The 26162-nt window shown below is 37.3% G+C and overlaps 2 protein-coding genes and 1 long non-coding RNA gene across 5 annotated transcripts; 2 read left to right on the top strand and 1 right to left on the bottom strand.

Moving 5' to 3' along the window:
* Window positions 1-4561: 4561 nt before the first annotated feature.
* On the top strand, window positions 4562-5349 carry LOC113692577 (wound-induced protein 1). The gene has a single exon (XM_027210997.2). The coding sequence runs from the start codon at window positions 4692-4694 to the stop codon at window positions 5163-5165; it is 474 nt and encodes a 157-aa protein (XP_027066798.1). The 5' UTR covers window positions 4562-4691; the 3' UTR covers window positions 5166-5349.
* Window positions 5350-7326: 1977 nt separating this feature from the next.
* LOC113691999 (uncharacterized) lies at window positions 7327-24342 on the bottom strand. Of its 3 annotated transcripts, XM_072051819.1 has the most exons (25): window positions 24204-24342; window positions 23778-24054; window positions 23551-23622; window positions 23304-23347; window positions 23122-23233; window positions 22940-23011; window positions 22637-22699; window positions 21874-21951; window positions 21695-21787; window positions 21235-21354; window positions 20097-20183; window positions 19651-19860; window positions 19514-19561; window positions 18552-18806; window positions 17327-17433; window positions 16538-16782; window positions 10647-10715; window positions 10485-10549; window positions 9915-10084; window positions 9717-9795; window positions 9089-9344; window positions 8722-8767; window positions 8125-8233; window positions 7755-7817; window positions 7327-7597 (listed from the first exon to the last, which is right to left on the bottom strand). In XM_072051819.1, the coding sequence occupies exons 4-25, from the start codon at window positions 23345-23347 to the stop codon at window positions 7517-7519; spliced, it is 2472 nt and encodes an 823-aa protein (XP_071907920.1). In that variant the 5' UTR covers window positions 23551-23622; window positions 23778-24054; window positions 24204-24342; the 3' UTR covers window positions 7327-7516. The 3 variants fall into 3 exon arrangements, with proteins under 3 accessions (XP_071907920.1, XP_027066132.2, XP_071907921.1); XM_027210331.2 differs by having other exon boundaries at window positions 23778-24304; XM_072051820.1 differs by lacking the exons at window positions 7327-7597; window positions 7755-7817; window positions 8125-8233; window positions 8722-8767 and having other exon boundaries at window positions 9171-9344; window positions 9662-9795; window positions 23778-24307.
* On the top strand, window positions 12389-13255 carry LOC140008220 (uncharacterized). The gene is made up of 2 exons (XR_011815602.1): window positions 12389-12720; window positions 13050-13255. It is a non-coding gene; the product is annotated as an uncharacterized lncRNA (long non-coding RNA).
* Window positions 24343-26162: the final 1820 nt, after the last annotated feature.

The following is a 26162-nucleotide window of genomic DNA, read 5'->3' as shown; positions in this document are numbered from 1 at the left end:
TGGCTTGAAATCATCTGATTTGAGTTCCATTTGGCTTGGAACTAATTTGAAATCAATATTGACGGGAAAATAAAAAAAAAATATAGGTGCTCGAATCAGCCCGAGTAATATGCGAGTCGAGCTCAAGTCTCCATTTGAAGGGCTCGACGAGCTCAAGTAAAGAGTTACAGAGTCGATCTCGATTTCGAACTCGAACTTAAATACGTAAATATTTAAATTTGATTTGACTCGATTATACTCTTAGATTACACGGAGTTTACTGACAACGCGCCTCTCTCTCCCTCTACTTTCAAAGGGGAGGTCAGAATTTTGGTGGGGTTCATAGTTGGTAGGCCCACAATAATCATTCTCAAGTCTGCTAGTACATCATAATAATGGGACGCCGGATACGAAAAGGTGACCATCGATCCCCTGCGCCAAGTTCCCACACGGAGTTCACAGTTAATGCCGCTGGTGCAGGAAAGCTGGAAGATTTGGGACGTGATCCGATTCATTCATTGTACAAGCAAGTGAATCTAATAGAGCCCTCCGGGGGTGGGGGTGGGCCTGGGCCCAGTAATGGAGAATGTCCAAAGTATGTGCACGAGTGGCACCTGGTTGGATCCAGCTTCCCAACCAGCATCAGCCTAATCAATACTGTACCATCCCCTGATTGCATGAATTCATGCAGACACGCCTATTTCATTTCGTAACAAAATGTTTTGGTACTGACTCGTTTACAAAATCCACGTCGGCTGAGTTATGCAGCACAAGAATTCTTGGGGTGGATTTTGCTTCAGTTTTCATTATCTTACAGCTGTTCTTGGGGGTGTATATTCTGCAATTTTGGCTGCCGTCGGCCAACCACCGCATTGAACTCGATCGGGCCAATGACCTATCTATGACATTACTAAGTTACTTTTGTTAATTGATTGGTTATTAAAAATTCTAAGTCATTTTTTGTCAAATTTCTAAGTTCACGTTAACGGAGTACATGTTAATTGAGAGGAGGACTTCAAGTTTATAGCTTTAGAAGCTCAATACATGTCAATTTAGCTTCCAAATAGTTTGAGTAGAGAAAATATTAGGTTGAGAAAAAACGTAACACCCGTGCATCTTTTCCTTCATAAATTTTGGATTTTCTGAATTTCTAATAGCTAATTTTGTTTGGTTTATTTCTGTTGGATTTATTTCAAATCGACTATATATAGAAGAGGTAGGGCGTTTGATTGCGAGGAAAAATCTCACTCCTTGGTCTAACTTTTGAGATGAATTCTTAAAAGTTCTTGTGATCAAACTCTGATATCAGTGTTAGGAGGAGGGAAAGTTCACCCTTTGAGCCAACTTTTGGGATGAATTATTAGGAAGAGTTGTCATGAAAGAACTCTAATACCAGTGTGTTAGGAGGAGGAAAAGTCTCACTCCTTTGAACTTGGTTTTGGGTGTAAAAGTTCAATAACATCCAACATTGACGATCATAGTTTGGTCCATATCTGACTCACTCCTTAAACTAGCTTTTGCACCTAACAAATTCCTAGCTTATATTACCACTTCACTGAATTAAGGGAGGGCTATGACACAACTCTTGAATTTTTTTTACTGCAGATAAAATTTGAACCTTCACCAACAGTCCAAGGAAGGACTTGAGACTCTCTCCGGTGGCAACTGAGCCAAGCTCAGTGATTGAGTAGAAAGCCCCTGTCGCACCTAACAATTCTTATCTTATACTACCAGTACCACTATTAAATAAACTGTTGAAGAAGGAGAATCATTCTTATGTTATAGTACTACTAGCACTACCGTCAAAGGAGGAGAATAAGAAAGAAAGTGTTGGAGATGAAATCGAGTTTTGGCTGTATTATTTGCAAAATAAAAAAAAAATGTTTTGTCTGTATTGATGGCTGCCAAGTCAAATAATCAAAAGATACTCCAGACTGGCGTGCGGAGGAATTAACTATTAAGCCGTCGCAATCGTTCCAGTCATGGGGGAGGGAATGGATTGAGTGGTACGGAGAAGGAGGGAGTGTAAACGAGAGATCTTAGATTCGAATTCTTCAATTTACACTAAAAAAATTAAAAGAAAAAAAATCGTTCCCGTTACGGAGGAGGCATACGATTAAACAATTCAGAAATCCGGCCCGACTCCGCCTGAGTCAGAAGAAAGTAAAACAAAGATCAAACAAAGATGTATGCATTTACCGCCTCTGAGAAGCAGCAAACACTACGGTATATGATGACGGCTCTCTTCTCTTTCGAATTATATGTCTGTCTAGATGAACAAATAAATCAAGTGCGTGATTGCAAAACAACAAACTCATAGGATTGATCAATATCAGTGTGATGGACATACGATTTTGATTTTGATTTTTTTTTTTTGGTAACAGACAATCAAGAAACAATAAAAAAAAATGCTAACAAATAAAGATAGATGATAACTAACAAATAAACGTTTTTAATAATAAAAGACATCATATAAAGTAAAACATGAAATTACGCTCTTCACTACTTTATTTCCTATCAATACGAGGCATACGAAACTAGACGGCTCAATCGGAGGAGTTCCTTCAGGTAACTCGATCGTGGGAGTTTTCTCATAATGAGACGCCTTTTCTCTATCCGAGGTTTGTTTGGCCCCAAAAAAAAAAAAAATGAAAATCAATCATTTTTGGAGGCATTTTCATTTTACTGTCTCATAACCTAAAATATTTCATAATTTGATTTCATAAGTTTGACTATAAAAGATAAAATTAACTCACGGCCAAAATCATAAAAAAATTAACTAAATTCTATAGATCACATTAAGGCCATGCAAATTAAGACTAAAATTCTAAGATACAAATTAGACTAGGAATAAATGACAAATTAATAATCATCAAAAAAAATTCTAAATGACAAACTTAAAATGAGTATAATAAGTTCAAAAAAATTAACGCCAATAGGAAAAGTAGACGTTGAGATGAGTTGAACGAAATTGGGAAAGATCAATGATTGATGTGTGGTTGATCAAGTAATTCATGGTTTTAGCAGTTGGCTTCTCACTTATACATAATATGTACATTATAATCTATTTTGCACCTCGGACATTTACTTTTGGCAATTAACTTCTCATTAGCATCTTGAAACATCCCAAGTTATCATAATCACACGCATGCCCGGGAAAACTTGGATGAATAACACAGCCATGCGATCAGAGGAAACAAAAAAAAAACTGCATATTTAAGTGCATGCATGCGACGACGCATTTACGTTGGTTAGGTGCATGCCTCGTTTCATTAATATTGTTATTGATGCCAATTTGCACTGGGAAGAAAGGGTTGAGTTGAAAAGATAAGGTAATTAATAAAGCTTCCATAGTAAAGTTTCACCAGGATACACTAGAGGTGCTATCGAGCCGAGTCGAGCTCGAATAGCACCATACTCGAGCTACTCGAGCTCGAGTAGCACCATACTCGAGCTACTCGAGCTCGAGTAGCACCATACTCGAGCTACTCGAGCTCGAGCTCGAGTTCGATCGAGTAAAAAAATTTGGACTCGAGCTCGACTCGATGAAATAAAACTAAACTCGAGCTCAACTCGTTTGAGCTCGAGTAAGCTCGAGTAAATATCAAGCCTGAGCTACTCGAGCTCGAGCTCGAGTTTTGAAATAAATCTATAATTTTTTTTTAAAATATATAATATAAATATATAATATAAATAAAATATGAAAACTCGATTAAGCTCGACGAGCACTCGAGTATTTATTTCTTGAGCTCGAACTCGAGCTCGAGTCAAGCTTTTGATCAAGCTGCTCGCGAGTAGCTCTCGAGCAGCTTGACTTGCTAGCACCCCTAGGATACACTACTAGTACATGAGAATTGAACTAAACCAATTAATGCGCGTAAGAGTGGAATTGTTACCTAGTTCCTAATCCTCAACCGTACCTGTCCGATCGAGCAACTTGGGCAAATTAATGTCGTAGGTAGTAATTGAGTTCGAGTAACTTGAGGGACATTTTTTTGGGTTTCTAACTACTACAAGCTCGAGCTCCAAGGTAAGTTAATTAATCAAATTTGTACTCTTTTTAGTACGATCGATGGTGTTTTGAGTTTGATTGGACTTGTTTACGTTCCTAGTCCATCTTTTTTTTTGCCAGGAAAGAAACATCGTCCCCAAAGTAAAAGAGAGCAAGCAAATTCCCAAAGAGAGCAACTTCCGGACCATAAATTAAGCAACGGCGCAACAGAAACAGCAAGAGCAGCAGCTCAGACATGGCAAGCGTAATGAAAGATTTGTATGCTACGACGAAGACGAAGCAAGTGCTATGGCATTTACGTTTAAGTCCGCATGGGGGAGGAAGAGAGGGAGGACTTTCTTTTTGCCTTTCTCCGTCAACTGCGAAGATGCTAATTAGAATTACCCCAAACATGCAACAAGACAAGAAAATACTAAGTCATAATTACCTTCATTAATTATAACCCCTGGGACCGCCCCCGTGGGGTGCTGGGGGTTTGGATGGTCCCATGCACACCTCGTCCCCTCTTAATATTTCTTAGTTTTCCTCTATATATAATGAATGTTCTACCATCTCTCAATCCTCAACGCCCATGCACATATAAAACAAACACTGTTCAAAAGAACCCACAGGCCACAGCATTACTAGCCACTATTATCTAGCTAGTACTACTTGGATCCCTCTTCTCTTCCTTCTTCGCAATTAAACACTTTTACGATCAATGGCCGAAAAGGAACCTGAGATATCGGTTTTAGAGCAAAACAACGGTAACGAAGCCACCGTTAAGGCCCTGTACAAAGCATTGGCAAGTGGCGAAATCGGGAAGGTGGCCGGCTTTGTTGCCAGTGACCTAGAATGGTGGTTCCACGGCCCTCAAGGCTGCCACCACATGATGAAGATGCTCACCGGGAAATCATCGCACAAAGCTTTCAGTTTCAATCCTCGAAGCATGGATGCCATTGACGATTACGTGATCGTGGAGGGTTGGGAAGGCGTGCAGGCCTACTGGGTACACGTTTGGACCCTCAAAGACGGTCTCATAACTCAGTTCAGGGAGTACTTCAACACCTGGCTCACGGTTGCAGATTTAAGGCCCGTGGCCGTGGCTGGCGGTTGCTCCTCCTCAAAATTCGGGCAGAGCCACCCCCGAGACCTCGCCAAACGCTCCTTGCCAGGTCTTATGCTTGCCATCTGACTGATCCAGTCTCGTGGTTCGAATTCGACATAGCCGCCCGGAGATGAGAGGAGTTGTGAATTGTCAATGTACTCCACTAGGCTGCTTCAAAACACCTACGAATAATTATATCATGTAATGATGTAAAATATTTTATCACGTAATGATGTAAATCATATGGAGAAACCAATGCATTGGGGTATTATTCTTGCACTAGTTGAATATTACCAGTTAACCCCAACCAAAAAACATAAAAAAAAAATAAGAAAAGAAAAGAAAACTCCCAATGTTGGCAAAAAAACAAAATGGCCTCAACCAAAATGCTCGCGTTGTGTACCAATGAAAATAATTAGCTAGTAGTAAACGTCTACCAAATGCTCGATGTTTCGTTTAAAGTTAAAGATGGCTATAGTTCAGAATGCTATATTAAAGATGGCTCGCGTTGTGTACCAATGCTATATATATATATATATATATTGGGTAGGATATCAATCTAAGAAGGATATGATGAAGCTGTCTCCATTGAATTATGGATAAATGGTTAAAAATCTAAAAGATTATCTAAGTGTACCATCTGAACTATTTGAATGGAGAATTAGTGATTCACGCACCTAAAGCCTGCCTTTTATCGAAATATTTTTATTCAATTAAAACCGATAGGTCCAAGGCAAAATTGTCTAATTATATAACTTGAAGATTTTCAGACATCTCATAATTAACAGAGAAAATCGTTCAAAATATTTCTCACATCTCGCCAACTAAATTTTTTTATTCTTCACTTTTAAAATGGTAACTTTACGTCCCTTACAAAATTAAGTCGGTAAAATTTGATTTTAACCTAGATTTTTAACTACTTTTTATACCATACCAATCACATGATTCACACATGATCATTTTTTAGCGGCACAAAGGTTAGATGCCCTTCATAGTTAAATAAATGATTCGATCCATATTCATTTTTATTCATAAAAAGGTAGGATATAACCAAAACTATATTCATTTTTTCCCTAAAAAAGTGGGATCAGACCCATTCCATATTCATTTTTGTTACTAAAAAAGTGAAACAAATTTGGCCTTTTCATACATAAAAAATAATTGCATGCGGATCATGTGGTGATTTCAGGCTAAAAAAGTGATTGTCAGTTTAGGTTAGGACTAAATTTATTAAAATTGAATTTAGAAGGGATGTAATGTTAATATTTTAAATAAAAAGTTAAAAAAAATTCATTTGATGAAATGTGAAAGACGTATTGAATAATTTTTCTTAATTAATAATATGACAATACCAGTGGTGAACAAAATTCATTGTTAATAGCGCTAATAGACTATCGTCTGACATTAAGTGCTTAGACAAGGTACAAGAAAAGAAAATGGTCTCCTTTAGTTCCTTTACAGTCTAATACATGAATTTGACATTTATGATACGCACTAAGGTCAAACCCTTCTTTCAGAATAAAGGGATGTTTAACGCCCATGACAGAAGCGCTTTAATCTTTTGGAAAGAGGGAGCAAACCCACCTACTCTAATATGGTCAAATTTCTTAAGTTTTAGATACAAAGTATTACCAAGCCCACGTTGAATCCTACAAAAGAATGACGTTTATTTTGAATGCTTGTTAGTTGTGTGGTTCGAGAGAATGCATGTAAATATGAGGTCGCGAATTGGAACCTACTCACTTATACATTGGAATCTACTCACTTATACTAAAAAACAAAAGGGTCTGTGCATGTTATTAAAGAAGCTAGAAAAAGCATTGGGTGTAATCTCAAACCATGCAGCCGTACAGCGGTATGTAATATTTTTTATAATATGATATATATGAAACTAAAAAAATTAAAAATATATATATATAGGGTGCAAATCATACTTGGCCAATGGACCCAATTACTCGAGCTTGTTCAAACACACGGCTTGAATACTAAACTTACCCCGAGACCCCGATGTAGCTCCGGCAGCAGTCATTCCACACAACTACTTTATTACTTGCTCAAACGCAGACGTTAGACGAGGGTAAGGTGGTGGTCGGGAGTTCCAAGCATTTATCATTATTGTAGAGATGGCTTGACAGCGTCTCTGCAACGACTGATCCTTCTGCGTATTTTTTGTTTTGTTTTATTTTATTTTCAGAGTATTGTAGTACTACTTCTTAACAGCCGTTGGATATTCTTTCGGACGTGAAAATAGACGGCGCAACTTACGACATACTATTACGGTTCCAAACAGACATAATCATCAATACAAAATGGCAAAAAGTCCTTTCACCGTTACTTGCAAATGATGTTCCCTCCGGGAAAAATCATCTTTTCCAATTCTGTAAATGGTCTTTTGAAATTTTCATGCGCGAAGAGTCTGCAGATTATCAACGACCAAATCAGGTTGACCGCTCAGATGCCAGATCCAGTAGCGTGCGGAAGAACTGGTGAGGATACAGGGGAGGTTCTTCTGCCAGCGCCTGACCATGGGACAAAACTGACTGATTAGATTTACTACGATGCTGAACTACTAAGCATTCCTTTCAAGTTCCTTCCTCGGTTGACCTACGACTTCATGTTTCCCAAGCAGAAATTAATAAGTAACTAACGCCATAGTTTATGATTGGGAACCATCACCTGATGAATTAACACAGTTGAAGGTGTCATCCCAGGCACCGTATTCACTTCAATAATCAGCACCTGGAATAGTCTCGCGCAATTAGAAGGCGACTCCAAACAACTCTTCATGTCACATATCAACATTTTTTTTTATTATTACATGCAACTCAAGAACCTTCCTAGAATGATATTTGCTTTTCACAAAATTACTAGCAGCCGTAGTCGTAGAGGAGGAGACCAGCGGGATATACTACCAGTGTCGCCAAATTAATGTTATACATGCTAATCCAGATCGAAACGTTCTCAATACTGCTTCGGAAATTCAGCATGCGTCATGAAAAACAGAGCTGAGATAGTTTGTAGCGTAATCAACAAAAGTAAATATTACCTCACCGCTGTCGGCATTGACAAATGCATCAACACGCGAAAATCCTTCTAACTGCAGTGTGTTTGCAATAAGTTCAATACGTTGTTTACACTTCTCCAGGGCCTCGTTACTGAGACAAGGTAAACAGCATCAACACAAGGAACAAAACAGTAAGCAGAAGCACGAACACCCACAAATAATCAATCTTTTAAAGAATGGGCCAAAATCTGATCAGATATTCCTAAGATAGGTGTAGAGCCCCATACATGTACACAACTGCATGCAAATGAACAAAAAGTGAGAAATGAACAGATGCAGCCTACAAAATTTTTAGATTGAGCTCATCAAAATACATAAAGAAGCTTGTTAATTTCCTAGGAATCAAGCTCTGCCTAGAACAACACTAAGGCCCTGGGATACAAAAGTTCTACATACAGCTTTTACTAATACAATCTGAAATCTAATGGTCAATTTCTGAACATGGTTTTTATTACCATCCTTGAAGTGTAAAAACAAATTCCTCACGGCTTTTCCAGTACTTTAATTTAGTAGGAATTTCACTCCAGCAGATCACATCAAATATTACAGTTTCTACAAAAATGAGAAGTGATAAAGAACCTGATAATTGAAAGTGGTGGTGGAGTCAAATTTATGCCAGTTCCACCTGCCAAGAATAATTAACAACATTACACACCTGCTATGCTTCATTAAGGCACAATGTACTCGATGTTGCTGCATTACATTTTAACTTACATAAACCTTGGTACATAGGAACATAAATGCCCAATCTCGCTTGCACATAGATAGGTGCCCGGGGAGTTGGGATGCAAGTTGCATTTGGTAATTGCATCATAACTAAGAATGTTTGCATGCAAAACTCTCACTTTGTATAACTAGAGGAATGTTGTAACTCCAAAGAAAACGGATGACATAGCAGAAGCTCATATTTGATCCAAAATTGGATGAAAATAAGATTGGGAAGTACCTTGGAACTTCTCTTCAAGTGATAAAATGCCGCCAGATTCTTTCACAGTTATGCTAGGAGTCAACGAACGCATTGATCCACATTTTCCTATAACTCCAACTGTAACTTCTACCCATCTACTACGTCCTTCCCACAAGAGATGTTGCTTATTTTTGTTCTTCATTTTGGACGAAACAACTATGTCATCAGTCTCGATATAAGGTTCAAAGATTAATAGCTCTGGAGGAGGGTTTGGCATCTCGATCATACCATGTGCCTATGATGTCAAAGAAAAAGTTCACTCAGATGAAATTATATCCTGTCTGAACAGCAACGATAACTTCTGCACTGGACGATTAAATTTTGTGCCCAGGTGGACTACAATGCTTTCATTGAAAAACTCTGCATATCTCACGAGACACCAACCTCATTTACCAGTCTTTGACAAAGTTAACTCCCATTAAGAGTCAAAATTCTGAAGTGACAAGTCACTCTTGGTTCGAAAATAAGTCTAGGCAAAAGCTAACTTGGAAGCAAATGACTAACAACTATTTATTACTCAAAGGAAGGAAAAGAATAACAAGATCAAGAGACCTTCAATGGCACAGCCACAACCACAAAAGATGACTTCAGGCAAATGCATCTGTACCTTTGACAGACTATTTGGAGGAATTTGAGGAATACAGGCTTCCAATGCTTTCACGTATACCTCAAGGTCCTTATCACAGCTGTATGAAGAAACAATGTAATGACAATAAAGCAACCAAATACCATGGCAGGCATGAGTTATGAATTCTAGAATCTGCATGTACGTGGAAAATAATAAAATAATATAAAGGTAACATACCATAATCTTGCAACCCCCGTAGAACATCCATCTCTTGCTGGTTTAACACATAATGTTTCAGTCTGAAGTTTGGCTCTCAGATCTTGCCAAATGTCAAGTACAGGTATTTTCAGCAAATCTCCTTTACTCCTCACTTCTTTGTTGATTGTAAGGACCCCACAATCCTTAAGCTGTCCATCCATAGTAAATTAAGAAGTTCAACACGTTGATGCAAATGCACTTGTAGCATAAAAGCAATCTGAAGGAATTGTTCTTAACATCATATCACCAGGAAGGTTTCTCTATTAATCCTTGTAGGCTTAATGCAGTAAAGCATATCTCATGTAGAGGTAAGGCCATAATATGGCCCTTCACAGACCTCACCATATTGAGAATCCAATTCACCAATTGGCTTAAGAAAAAAAATTAAATCTAGAAGATAAGACCATTAAACAATGCGCCCAAAGGATGAATCGAGTTAAAGGCATCAAGAAGCAAACGATGGCCTTACAACTGCAAATACAGAACTGAAACCCCAGAGACACAAGAATAGTGAGTACTCAATGAGACTTATCAATTTAGTTACCATACATTTTGAAGGGCATGCGATGTAGCAACTTTGTCCATGCATATTTTGGAAGCAGTCAATCCTGGACCTTCAATTTTCAAAAATAGTACATGATCATTTATTGTAACAGTCATGGACATCAGAAGCCTTGTACACTACATTGTCAAACATCAGCATCACATTACCAGTATGAGGAACTCCTTCAGCTTCTAGCAGAGACTGCAGGGTACCATCTTCACCTATGCCTCCATGCACTATCAAATTATACACAACGCGAGTTAGATCTTAGGAACCTTATAGTGTCTTTGACATGTCAATTGATATAAAAAGTTGAGGATGCTATGGACAAAATTCCCTCTGATCTTTTGAAGTACTATTAGCCCCCTTCCGAAAGTATATTAATCTCTGGAAATGATAATCTGAAATAACCACTCAATAAAATGCTGTACAGGCAGACTAGATTCTTGAGAAATGAGTGATAGTCATACTATTTCTATTTTGCTTCCATACTGGACTTAACTTGAAGAGCTCTGTTAGAGTTCTTAAACATACTAAAAACTCAAGTTTGAACAGACAGAACCAACTTATTTGTCTATCTTCAGCATATAGTACTTTCTCCACATTTGTTATTAGTTGAATAGTATGTCTACAGAAATATAAATTCTTTGATAGATTATCTCTTCTGGAAAAGAAGACATATTTCTAAAACCTTCACACTTTGAACTGAGCTAATGCTAACTCTTAAATGTATTTTTCTGATCCAATCTTGTTAGATTCACTAGTCATGTTACCAGGGTAAGTGTTGAAGATATGTGATCTGATATTATGGAAAGATTTGATAATATAAATATTAGGAAAGATTTGATTATAGTATCATATATTAATTAGGTATCATATGATTATAGTATCATATATTAATTAGGTAATAGTATGATTATAGTATCATATGATTATAGTATCCACTCGTGTATATATATATTTGTATATTGTGTAGTCCAAAGTGAAATAGAAGAAAAGTATTTTTTCTCTCCATTTTTCTTAGTTTACATGGTATCAGAGCCCGTCTAGGGTTCTGGGAAAAATACCACCTTTGCTTCTTGTCAATTCCAGCCTTAATTGCTGGTTCCTTTCTTATTCTCTTCAGCCTTCATTGCTGTTCCTGTTACTATACATTTTTCCCCCCCTCCTATTCAATCATGGCGGATGCTACATCCTCAACGCGGCAATTGTCTTCAACTATGGAAGAAGAACAAAGTACACGGAACACAACAGAGTTTCAAAACATCCAGGCAGCATATAGACTAAATGGAAAAAATTATTTGAAGTGGTCTCAATTGGTTCGAACATTCCTGAAAGGAAAAGGAAAGTTGAGTCATCTATTGGAAATAGCACCGGATAGTGAAACGGCGGGGTTTGAAGCATGGGAACAAGAGGATTCAATGATCATGTCTTGGTTATGGAATTCCATGATTCCTGAAATCAGCGATACATGTATGTTTCTTCCTACAGCAAAGGCAATTTGGGATGCCCTTCATCAGACATATTCCAAGGTTAATGATGCAGCTCTTATCTATGACATCAAGACAAAGACAACTGGAGCAAAACAAGGGACAAAAACAGTGACGGAGTATGCCAATTTTCTGCAAAACCAGTAGCAGGAACTGGATTATTACAGGGCACTTGATTTGAACTGTAGCAAATGTGCAGTGTTTATCAAGAAGTTCATAGAAAGGGATCGAGTTTATGATTTTTTGGCTGGCCTAAACTCTGAATTCGATCTTATACGAATTCAAATTCTGGGCAGGCCAAAGTTTCCTTCTTTAACAGAAGCAATATCCCAAGTATGTGGAGAAGAAAGTCGCAGGGGTATTATGTTAGAGGTACCTTCAATAGAAAATTCAAACCTTTTAAGTTCCAAATTTCAGCGGTTGGTACTGAACAAGGTTGCTGCGGACAAGACCAATCAAACAAGTGGGCAAAAGAATCGCGAGGAGTTGTGGTGCACATACTGCAAGAAACCACGACACACCATAGATCAATGCTGGAAACTACATGGGAAACCACCCACTCGTGAATGGGGACAAAAAGGTGGTCAGCAAAGGCAGGCTCATATGTCGGTTCAAGATCCAACTCAAGTGATTGGAGGGTTTAGTATGGAGGAAATTGAGAAGCTTAAAAGTATGTTAGAGACAGTTGACAAACCAGCAACTAACAATTCTCAATCAAGGAATCCGGGTATGTGTTCATTGACACTTTCAGGTAAGGCTCTAGTCTCTTTTGCATTTAGTGTTTTAGGCAATGAGCTTAGGAATGTCTGGATTCTTGACTCTGGTGCTACGGACCATATGACTCATACTTCAAATAAATTCAAAACCTATAATCCCTGTCCTAGCAATAGAAAGATTGTTGTTGCAGATGGTACTACAACCACTGTTGCAGGTATCGGAGATGTCAAAGTTACTCCAAATTTGATTCTTAAAAATGTTCTTCATGTTCCTCGATTATCTACAAATTTGGTTTCTGTAAAAAAACTTGCCAAGGATCTAGCTGACTCTGTTATATTTGATGAATCCTGTTGTGACTTTCAGGACCGGGGCTCGGGGAAGAGGATTGGACTAGCTAAGGAGCATGATGGACTCTATTACTTGGATACATCAAGTCAACCAGAATTTAGTAAATCTGCCCTGTCCACATTGTTTTCACCCTCCAATAAAGATGTCATCTGGTTACATCATAGACGTCTAGGTCATGTGTCTTTTTCTGCATTAAAAATAATGTTTCCTTCCTTGTTCAAGGGATTTGATGTTCAGTCTTTTCATTGTGATATTTGCGAGTATGCTAAACACACTCGTGTCCCATTTCCTATCAGTAATAAACGATCGTCTTCTCCTTTCTTTTTAATCCATAGTGATATTTGGGGGCCATCAACTATTCCAAAAATCTCAGGGTCTAAGTGGTTTGTCACATTTATCGATGACTGCACAAGAGTCTCTTGGATCTATTTACTCAAAAATAAGTCTGATTTGAGTTATATTTTCCCTGTTTTTCATGCAATGATTCAAAATCAATTTGGCACCAAGATAAAACACTTTCGTTCAGATAATGCTCGTGATTATTTCAATCAAACCTTGAGTCAGTTTTTCCAAAAAGAAGGAATCATACATGAATCATCCTGTATTGCCACTCCACAACAAAATGGAGTGGCAGAACGGAAAAACCGACATCTTCTTGAGTGCACTAGAGCCTTACTGTTTGAACAAAGTGTGCCAAAAGCATATTGGGGAGAAGCTGTACTCACATCAGCTTATGTCATAAATAGAATTCCTTCCAAGATCTTGGGGTTTCAAAGTCCACTAGAGAACCTATCCAAATTTTACCCCGATATTCGATATTCCTTTAATCTCACTTCTCAAGTTTTTGGATGTACTTCCTTTGTTTATGTCCATAGTCATAACCGTGGGAAGTTAGATCCTCGTGCTCTTAAGTGTGTCTTCGTGGGGTACTCATCTACTCAAAAGGGTTACAAATGTTATCATCCACCTACTAGAAAACTCTATGTCTCAGCAGATGTTACATTTGTTGAAAATAAGCCCTATTTCATCACTCCTTATCATCAGGGGGAGTTAGATACACTTGAAGATAAGGAGTTAAAATTTCCCTCCTTAGAGTTGACCACATCTGAGTCATCCAAATCTGAATTCCAAGAGTCAATTCTTCAATCTGATGTGGTAGAAGAAAAAAAGGAAGACCGTAAAATCTATGACTGGTTCCGGTTTGACCAAGTGTATACAAGGAAAGGAGATCCCATCGTGGTTACAAGGCAAGAACAATCCTCTAAACCAAGCTCCGGGAATGAGGTAACAATGAGTGAATCAAATCTGAATTCTACACCACCGACCGACTATTCTTCCAGCTCTAAATCACCTTGTCCTGAGCCTCTTAGCCTTGACCAGGACCTACATCTACCTATTGCTGTAAGGAAAAAACCCCGAGAATGCACCAAAAGACCCCTATATCCATTGTCTCACTTTGTGTCTTTTGAGAAGTTTTCCCCGAGCCATCAAAGCTTCCTTTCCACCTTAAATACAGTCTCTATTCCTAGCTCATTGTCTGAAGCATTATCAAAGAAAGAATGGAGACTTGCTATGGAAGTAGAAATGGATGCATTAGAGAAGAATGAGACCTGGGAATTAGTTGATTTACCAAAGAACAAGAAAGTAGTGGGCTGTAAATGGGTGTATGCAGTAAAGTTTAAAGCAGATGGGTCCCTAGAACGCTACAAGGCAAGGTTAGTCGCGAAAGGATACACACAGACATATGGAGTAGATTATCGGGAAACATTTGCTCCAGTAGCAAAGATGAATACAGTGAGAATTCTGCTATCCTTGGCTGTTAATTTTGATTGGAAATTACAGCAATACGATGTGAAGAATGCTTTTCTTCATGGAGAGTTAGAAGAGGAGATTTATATGAGCATTCCACCGGGATTCAGTGGGGTTGACAAGAACAAGGTTTGTCGGTTAAAAAAGGCATTATATGGGTTGAAACAATCCCCACGTGCTTGGTTTGGACGATTTACCAAGGTAATGATAGCTAATGGTTACAAGCAAAGTCAAGGAGATCATACCCTGTTAATCAAGCATTCAGCCTTGGGGGGAGTTACTGTTTTGATTGTATACGTAGATGACATCATACTGACAGGAAACGATGAAGTAGAGAAGAAAACTTTGAAGTGGTGCCTAGCCAAGGAATTTGAAATAAAGGATTTAGGAAAATTGAAGTATTTTCTGGGAATTGAAGTGGCTCGATCAAGGCATGGGAATTTTTATTTCTCAACAGAAGTATGTTATGGACCTGCTCAAGGAAACAGGCATGACAGCAAGCAAACCAGTTGCAACTCCCATTGAGCAGAATCACAAATTAAGTGAGACTCATGGAGATACAGCTGTGGACAGAGAGATGTACCAAAGACTTGTTGGGAAACTCATTTATCTCGCACATACTAGGCCAGATATAGCTTACTCAGTCAGTGTTATTAGTCAGTTTATGCATGATCCTAGAGCAGTTCATCTACAAGCAGTTTATCGAGTGCTTCATTACTTAAAGGCACATCCAGGGAAGGGAATTTTATTCAAAAAGGGTCCTGAAATTGATCTGGCAGTTTACACAGATGCAGACTTTGCAGGGTCTCCAGTTGACAGGCGATCAACTTCAGGATATTGTACATTTCTTGGAGGAAACTTAATATCCTGGAGAAGCAAGAAACAAAGTGTGGTAGCAAGGTCAAGTGCTGAAGCAGAGTTCAGGGCTATGGCAGCAGGGGTATGTGAATTATTGTGGGTTAAAATTATCCTAGAAGACTTGAGGATTCAATGGAGCAAACCGATGAAGCTATATTGTGATAACAAATCTGCTATAAGTATAGCTCACAACCCAGTGCAACATGATCGGACGAAGCACATAGAGATAGACAGGCACTTTATTAAAGAGAAGCTAGAAAGTGGACTGATTTGTACTCCATATGTTCCGACAGGACTTCAACTTGCAGATATGATGACAAAGGGACTGTGTAGCAACATGTTTCATGAAAGTGTTGTCAAGCTGGGAATGGAAGATCTATATTCACCAGCTTGAGGGGGAGTGTTGAAGATATGTGATCTGATATTATGGAAAGATTTGATAATATAAATATTAGGAAAGATTTGATTATAGTATCATATATTAATTAGGTATCATATGATTATAGTATCATATATTAATTAGGTAATAGTATGATTATAGTATCATATGATTATAGTATCCACTTGTGTATATATATATTTGTATATTGTGTAGTCCAAAGTGAAATAGAAGAAAAGTATTTCTTCTCTCCATTTTTCTTAGTTTACAGTAAGCAGCAAGCATGATCAGGAAATCAGAAAGTTGAATGAGCCATGGTAGAAGGAATGGCAAGAAGAGGAAGAAATGATTAAAGCTAATGTAGAACAAGGGTTTTGAGGTGTCTCCCATTCTAAAGTGCATTGTACCTGTCATTATCTTATTTATTAAATGCAGTGAATAGCTTTTGCATCAATACCTGCAATAAAAACTGTTGCCTGAATTTCCTTAGCCAGTTTGATCCACTGCTCCAAGGAAAGTCTCTTTGGTAAATCATCAGAAATATCAAATCCCCTGAACCAATTGTGTTTGCTCAATCCTTCCATGAGATCATCCACTACTTGTTTACGTAAATGAGATGTCAATGCTGCTTGTGTGGGTTCTATTGCCTCAATACATGCATCAAGAACTTCTTCTGTAGTATGTCTAAGAACAAGGGAATACCTGCAACCAAATAAATTGAGATATTATTTAAAAAAGACAGCTCAAGGCATTTTGGGTTGGTTTAAAAACTCTAGATTCTGCTAGGGCTTGCTTCTTTTCTTTCTTAAAGTTCCCCACAATTTGGGCCAGATAAGGGGTGGTAGGGGTTTACCATATCAACAATACAATCATAAGAACACATAAAGGAAAAAACAACAATAAGAAAACTGCTGATCATAAATTTACAATGGTAGATGGTAAATCTAGTTTATGTTTAAAGAACAAGTAACTGCACAAGGGTAATACATGAAAAAGTACGGCACGGATAGACAACTCAATAATAATTTGGAATCCATGACAAGGTTATTTATCACCTATCATGTTCTTGGTTTCAGATCATATCAAACCATGTTCTTGGTGTTTCAGATCACATCAAATATGAAATATCACAACTCTCAGAAAAGGGCAAAAAAGAAAGAAAGAAGAAGAAACAAGGACAAGTTGACCATCAACAGAATTATACCATATGCTCTCCAATAAAATTGGCAAAAAATATTTTGCTTACGGTAATGTCCAAACCGTCCTAGAGCTCACTTTGATTTCCTTCCCAGTAGATTCCAAGCCAGATGAATAACCATTTGATGGGGCTAGTAAACAAGGTGTTACTTCAAGCTGTAGCAGCAATAGATCAATTGATATACAGCGTACTTGCATAAACAGGTCTACAACATATTCCAGATAATATTTTTTTTAAAAAAAAAGACACTAAACTGCAGGACAACAACAAGCTATAACAATTCTCTGGAACATAATGAATCAGAATGTACCATAAAATACAGCAAGAGGCATATAGTTACAACTTCCTCGTATCAATTTGACAAGTCTTTTCAAGGTTATAACTGAGAATTGCATATTCTTCCTAGAGAGCTCAACAAGTATCTAAAAGAGGATGAACAATGATCATCATCGAAACCACTAGAATCAATGTACCACTGTTTCTAAGGAACCAACTGATCAGTAGATACAGAGCAGTCCCATCTATGAGAATGAGCATGACATACAAAATTATGCAAGTTATCAAAGGAAACATTAAAAAATAATCAAACAAAGCTGACTGTTTAACAACTCTAGTATCTGAAGATATAGAGCTTTATGGATGGTGGATTTAGTATACGGGCTAGTGTTTCAGTGACATTTCAATGCAACGTTAAACAAAGAGAAAGAAAGATTTTCATTTGGTGTTCAGGAATTAGAGGAACCTTCTCCTACAGTTCTTAAAGAATTAGTAAGGCAAGCTTTACAGAGAAATATTTACAACTAGGATTAGGGAGTTGTTAAAAAAGCGGCTCACCTTGAGGATTAGATGGAGCCTTGATAACTTTTTTCAGTTATCTAGGGCCAATCAACTATATATTCAATGAAGGTAGCTTTATACATGTCACTTAACTATTCATGACAAAATGTTGGTAACTCAAAATAGAAGAAAAATTGGTATGTAAATCTGAACAGAAAATATATCCAGCCAAGTGAATGTAAAACTGAACACATGCAGCTTAAGTAAAAAGAGCTAATAACATTAAAAATGACTAACACTTCATAACTGCCTGTATTTCCACTGTTTAGCTGCATACATAAAAATAAACCTCTAAACAGCAAAGTTGAGCATGGCAGAACATTTATATTGGGATAGTTGGGAGTGAAATTAAGAACCATATTGGATTTCAATAATAGCCTAGTAAATACACACATGTTTGTTACATGAACAAGTGTAAGTAAAATATATCACTTACATCATCAGAAGCTCGCAAGTTCAGCCAAACATTGGTTCCACTCATCAGGGATACTTGTCGTTCAGAAGTGTCTCCACCAAAGATAACAAAAACTTTTCTGGCATGTTGATTTACAGGAAGTGATCCCGTGGATGGCAAAGATTTGAATCTCCTTGATGACGTATTTGATATGATATTGTATGTCAAAAGGTTGGGGAATCGCAGGCAAGCACGTTGAATAATTGTCCGAAGGATATTTGAGTGGGAAAAGCCAACCTAAACATAATGAGATTAATCGGAAGATAAGAGCACAGGCACAAATGTATCATGTACTATCACTAAAAGAATTTAATTATTCTTTGCTGTTTCAATTAACAATCTAAAGGGTATAAAGAACCTTTGGCAACTGCAAATTTCCCGTGCAGGAGGCATCAAGTTCAAAAGATAACTTGAACATCATAGTCTAGCATCTTATTCTAATTCCTCAATCAATTTTTCCGAGTAAATGAACTGGTAACAAAAGGGATGGGAAGGCACTAATGTGCTACAACATAGAGGTGTAGAACAGATCTATAATTAAAATAACAAAGTTTCTCTTAATTCTGTTGGCATTTGGGCACTTTTCCATGTTCCTCATCAATTCTTAAATCATCTGACGGGAAGAGATACAATGTGAGTAACTACAGATTACTAATCGGTTTTCATATCTTCCAACTTTGTGGTGAAGGTAAGTCCTAAATTGGATAGTCATGGTAGGAATAATGCAAATAATCCAGTCTTAAAGATGAATTAAAACATTTATTGTTTCTCCATAATACTATATCTCTCCTGAGAATAATTTTATGTGCAAGTAAAAGAAAATCGATATAACTTTGTAAGACAAAAAATATCAAATAAGTTTAATGGGAACCCAAAAAGTGACTCACAAGATGGTGCAACTTTCTCTTTATCACTAAAACTATCACACAGCAGATAAATAGTACCTTTGATGCTTGCTGAAATAAGAAACTTGTTTGCTCCATACCACTAATCTAGAGGTGCACAACAAAGAAAAAATTGCATTTAAGTATAAAATAAATAGCAATATCCAAAATTGAAGCACATTAATTAGCTCTCTCACCAAGTTGATATCAGTAAATAATACAGTTCCCAACTCAGACTTTCCAAACTTATTCTCTGGGAAATATGAGGCATTAACAGAAGGTGGCAAAAACCAACCATCAATTCGAGCAAAATCACGCAGGCCAAGCTGCTTAAATAATAATGAGGCTCCTTCTCGAATGGTTTTGATGACATCCAGTGGAAAACGAGGTGGAGTATGATAAGTGACCTACAAAATTTCATGGTCAGTTAGATAAATTCTAGGAGCAAAAAATGTGTTTTCAAATTCTCCAATACAAGGCAGAATATTCTTCAAAAAGAAAAAGGCTGAAGATAAGCTAGAACAGAAAACAAATCTTAGCAAGAATGGAGGCAGCTATCACACACATCTTAAATTAATATATACACTACAGTGAAACCAACAGAATTTCTAAAGTATATAGTTAGAACCAGTCTGGGTATAACCTGCCGTGTAGGAAGGTACTTTCGGCGATAATTGAATATTGCATCCTGGTCACTTACATCAATGTTCCCATAAGATTGAAGCTCCACCTGGTTGTAGATGCAACACATTGCAACCAGTAAATAAGCAGGCAGTTATTTGCAGATAATGGTGGCCGAAATATATAAATACAGTATCACCTCTTAAGGATAGAGCCCAGTGACTCAAACATTACCTAGCCAACAAATGAAAATCTAATCTGATAAAACATACTTTTGGAATCCAGTTTCTTAGAACAATTTCATCACGTATAGAATAGACCACGAATTTCAGTTCCTTGAATAAGAGGGTAGATTTTAAACTTTTTCAGGGAAGGTATGCTCATTTTGCACATCAAGTGAGCACAGTTTTGAGTAAGATCCTTACTCCCAGATACAGGCATTTCAATTCTGTGATACAAGAAATGTCATAGAGATTTTAAACCTTTGCTAAATTGCTTATTTGAGAGGAATTCAAAGGACCTTCTTTCTCTCTTTTTTTTTCTGCTCCCAATCTTTTAAATTTCTTACTCTTATTTTCTGTACTTGTAGCTTAAGCCATTCCTTCTTTGACCTTATAACCATGTTTTAATGAGTCCTAATCATTTGCAGCTAATGAGCCAATAATTCTGCTGTTGTTTAGGGAACAGTTCTATTTAGGATTCCAAAGTCCTAGAAAGCCAAAGGTTCAAATAAAGTGGAGATACATCAAAAGAGGCAATAAATCATGTGCAGTCAGATCAATGCAAAGATTAATCTATACATATTACACCACAAAAGCTACTGATAGAACTCAATATGAGCAAGTTTTAAATTTCTCCTTGAAGGGGTAAACCAAATAGTCAATCCAACCCATTTGGAACTCCATGCAGCAGCATTTTGCATAAATGAACCCAAACAAAAATTCACCTCTCTGTTTTATGAAGCAAGTTTTCCTATCCTGGTTGGTATACAAACCATTGATTGTAAGATATTAGGCACCCAAAAACAAAAGGGAATGAAAAACGCAGCAAACGTTTACACTAACTTAAAATCAGCAAATATGAATTTCCACTTGCAAATCATCATAAAGCCCAGATTGCAAAACAACACAGAGAGCAAATATATACTCAAGGACCATTACCTCAGTTGGAAGCAGCACAACAGGCTGGCAATTCAAATCACAACCCACATCAAGGACAATGGCCGTGAACTCACTACCACCTTCAAGAAAAATTTCAACAAGGACCTTATCATCTATTCCCTGTGAAAAACAGAAACTGCTATTGCAACATGACAGGCTATAATGATCCAAAGCTGTAATTCACAATAACACATAATATTTCATGATAGAGGTCCTAGACATGATATAGGCCAAAAGACACAAAAGCATGCATCATGATCTGCTCACTTCTAGCAGTATGTGACATGACATAGGCCAAAAGGACACAAAAGCATGCATTCTGGTGATGCTCAACTCTAGCAGTTCTTATGACACAATCTATATGATTTTATATCTTTAATAATAAAAAAAAGGTTCAACTGCTTGCCCTTAAAAAGCAAGACATGTCGAAAAAATTGAAACATAGAAAACAACAGATTACCTCTGAAATAATTGCATTAGCTTTTTGAAGAGTGTCTGTAACTCCATAAGCCACTGTAACTCCAATACTGGATCCTGCTCGTGTTGGTTTTACCTGCATATCTTAGAAAATGTTATCTTTAGTATATTCCTACAATCATCAATGAACTTTTACACAGACAAACAAGATTCAAAGCTCACCACAACTTTCCCCTGCTCAGTGTCCAGTTGATACCTCGCAAACCACTTTGACAGGTCAGCTTCATCCATTTCACTCCCCTAGTAGTCATTACTAAAACTCTGTCAGACTAGGTCGAATAATCCATATTAGAATACAACATGTTGGAGTTTCGACAGGAATGCCTGGTAACAAAAATCCATCCCTCAATTCATTGCAAAAAGAGAAAATCTAGCTTAATCATTTCCGAATACCGCCTGCTTTACTTTTAATCTGCTTTCACCAAAGTAACAATAGTGCATAGAACTAATTCATACTATGTATTCATTCCAACAGGGAACAATAAATGCACTTTATAAACGCCTTTAAAGATCTTAATCTTTTTAAGACTGTCGCATCAAAGAAGGCATGTTTGCAAAAACAAACATTTGAGAAATCATCAGCACATTGACAAAGATAAGCAATCTCTGGTTTTATAACAAAACATATCAAAACTCATAATCATATAACTAAGAACAAGGTAGAAAAGTAAATAAGAGAAAAAAATAGCTGCTATATTTCAACATTTAAAACTACAGAAGGAAACATATCTCTATATGGTTATTGGCATAACAGAAACCTTAGTAGAAACTATGAAATGTCCATTTCATGGGGGGTTATGCCCATTTGTACCAAAAAATTCTTGCATTGTTGAAAACTCTCTTTTGTCATGGGCTCAGAAAATTGGGATACTAACAGTTTACACACCACATTAAAGGATGAAGCGGTAACAAAATGGATCAGCACCTGGACTAAAATGCTGGGAGCTGTCACGAATCCTTGTCTCTCAAGCTCCAAAGAGGCATCATACTGGCAAGAATCAAGATAACAACATTCAGAATCACCTTGTAATTGGAGACACTAAATATCATCTGTGCCTGCTATAACAAGGGGCATTGTGAGGAGACAAACTAGTTCAATGAATTTTGCAGCTTAAACTGAATCTGTGTTTAGTATCCATTTTCCAGAATCCTAACGCATCCCATTGTGGTGGCATTGAAATTTTTGACAAAAATGAATAGAAATGGCACTCTGGAGGGAGAAATTTACTTTGTCAAATGCTTTGCGGCATTCCCTAGACTGAGTACCAACAAATGGGATGTTAAATTTTTCCAGTAGCTCCTGAATTATCGACCAAATTGGAGAGAGTAACATTAGTCACCAAAAGTCAAGTTCACGAGATTATCCAGGCATGTGAAGTAGCAGAATTTTTAGTAGTAGGAGAAAGATACTTGGATGCCACCATCTTCACCGAAGCGGCCATGTATAACAGGAAAAACTATGTCTACGGTGGCAGCAAGATGACGTGCAAACTCAGATAAAGACTCGAAACCTTGGGCAAGGCTGAAAAGGAACCGAACAAAACCTGTTATAGAAAAGGAGATCACAACGAATAAAATGGAGAATCGCTTACCTGTCAAGCTTGAAATCAAAGTCTGCAGGAGTGTTCGAATACATCTAGCGTAACCAAAAGCAGTTTCCGGTCAGCATTTTGACATTCGCAGAGTGTCTTTTCAGATTTTTAAAAAGAACAAAAAAAGGCATAACAAGCTTTAACATGCACAAGTTAGCAAACCTGCTGAAGACGCTGGCGGAAAAAGAGCATAAAAATTTTTTGTTGAAAAATGAGTAGAAGAATGATTGTAATGCACAGAACCTACCTGAGCAGAGGATATAGCATAAGCATTGAGGTTGTAGTCAATGTAGTAGCAGCTTACTTGCAAATCATCTCCCTGTTGGAAAAAAAAAAAAGAAGACAAAAATAAGAATTCTGCAAGACTGCTGCCTAAAAAGTATATAAACCGGGGTAAGTTTGGAGAAGGAATTAACTGAAGAATAGGAGGAAGTTTGCTCGCAAAGCAAATCAATGAATCATGCGTTCTAGTACCTGAATGTGATCGAGGACTGATCTTGCGGAGTTGAGAGAAATTCCGCGCTCGGCGGAAGGACCTCCGCAGATGACTCCAACTCTGAGAATATTATTATTTTCATCGTCAATCTTAGTTTCGCCCAGAGGTTGGGTGCGGACGGAAGCTCTGACGACGGGTGCAGGAGCTTGGCAGCAGGGGGAAGCAGCGTTGGGTAAGGCAAAATTGAGACGAAGACTCCTCCTCAATAAGAGTAATGATGATGATGACGGCAGAGTAGCGGTGGGAAGCTGAGGGCTGAGATGACGGAGGTTGAGAGGAGACAGTGAATGAGCAGCCATGGGAAAGAAGGAAGCAACCGAGGTCTAGTGCGTGAGTGTGTGCAGGGGAGTGCGAGAGCATGACCGATTTGGCGATGGTGAATTTAAATATTAATAAATACTAACTTATAGTAATAGTCTACCACTCCACTCTGCTACCAGCCGGCGTCAGCGTGCAGAAAGAAAGAGGGTGACGAGAGAGTTGGGAAGACGGCAAACGGGCAAAGGGCCCGTCCTCTTCTTCTCAACATTTTATTTTATTTTATAAAAATAAAAATAAAAATAAAAGCTGATTTTGTAAAACTACAGCTAGCACTGATTTATCAGATTTATTTTTCGGAAAGAATAAACAAATATTACACTAGTTAGTCCGCTACCACTTGTACCTTATACTTGGAAGTTTATACGTTGTTGGTGCCGGGCTTTTTTTTTTTTTTTTTGTTTCATTCGTTGGATGATTTTTTGATTGTGATTCGTTGGATGATTGAGAGCGGTGTCTGATTAATTGTCGGCCCTCTTCCTTTTTAATGTTGGTTGGTCACGTAAGATTAGTTGGGATAAGCTTACTACTATTCGACTTTTTAACGTATTCGACATTTTTTTCTGATCCTATTATAATTATTATCCTCAGTTTTTCTTTTTCCTAATTTTACTGATCACTGCTGCGTGACGTGACTGTGTGCGAAATCAAGAAAATTACTGCATGATATTAGAGGGGGGGGGGGGGTGGGGTGTGGGGCACACAAAAAAAAAAAAAAAAAAAAAGGCCCTTTGCCTCTTAAAAAAATTTATCAAATGATTGAGATTAGCCCATTGGTTAGTTTATTAGATATTCCAACTATTCTGGTCCACGGAGTTCCATGCCACTGATCACTTTATTTATTAAATAATAATAATAATAATAATAATAATAATACAAGAGTACTCCCCAAATTAAAACCAAAAAACATCAACAAATATTCAAAGGCAGATAATACAGCAAGACCAGCTAACCTGCTACCAATATCTTATAGCATAAGATTCTTATCACCAGCCAATTTGGAGGTACTCCGTAGTGTTTTCTACTCGGAAAGAAACAAAAAAATGATTACGTTTGGAATATCGGCAGCATTCGCAGCAAGTAAATGGGATATTTATTCAGAGATACACCATATGCATCCCGGAGGACACAAAATATGCTCCTACTCCATCATATTAGGTGTGTTATGCAGAGAAAAAGAGACTCTTAGGGTCTGTTTGGTTGGAAGTAAAATGTTTTCCTTGGGAAAATATTTTCCGTGGAAGTAATTTTCCATGAAAATCATTTCCCTTTCATCATTTTCAGGTGTTTGGTTAGTTTATTGAAAATATTTTCTTACTTCATTTTTCTGGTGTTTGTTTAACTTTTGAAATATTTTCACTTTTATCTCTATCTTTACTTTCTACACATTATAACTACATACTTCTTCCCATACAAAATAAGAAAATTTATCTCATTATTTAACTTTAAAAAATCTTGGAGAAATGTATATATGAATAAAAAATATCTCCTTAAGCAATAAATAAATTGCTGGCCATTTAGTGTCAAATATCAATCACATGCAATGCTTATTGTAACATATATCTTGCACTCTCACTGCTGAAAGTTTCTCTAGAAAAGAATGTCCCTATTATACATAATTAATTACTAGCATAGGATGAGTAGGATGGGGTTTTTTTTTATTTTGAATATGCTAGGGGGAGGGTTGAGTTGGGTGGTACGAGGGAGGGAGGGAGTGTAAGAAAGAGGTCTTGTGTTCGAGTCCTCCTGTTTACACTAAAAAAAAAAAAAAGAACATACTACAAGATGTTTTCAATAAATTTGGAACATACTAAAAAAAAAGAACATAGTATAAGATGTTTTCAATAAGTTTGGAACATACTACAGGCGGGATGCATGCATTTCGGAAAACAACTTCAGTAAGTTTGAAAGGGAAGTTGTTTTCCATAAGATGAGTGAAAATATTTTACATAAGAAAATGTTTTCAGTAACTTTTGTGCAACCAAACACGGGAAATTAGGAAAATATTTTCCTGGAAAACATTTTCACCCGAAACAAACAGACCC

Source organism: Coffea arabica, chromosome 6c, assembly GCF_036785885.1.
Source record: "Coffea arabica cultivar ET-39 chromosome 6c, Coffea Arabica ET-39 HiFi, whole genome shotgun sequence".
Classification (NCBI taxonomy): domain Eukaryota; kingdom Viridiplantae; phylum Streptophyta; class Magnoliopsida; order Gentianales; family Rubiaceae; genus Coffea; species Coffea arabica.
This window is presented reverse-complemented; position numbering and strand designations above follow the sequence as displayed.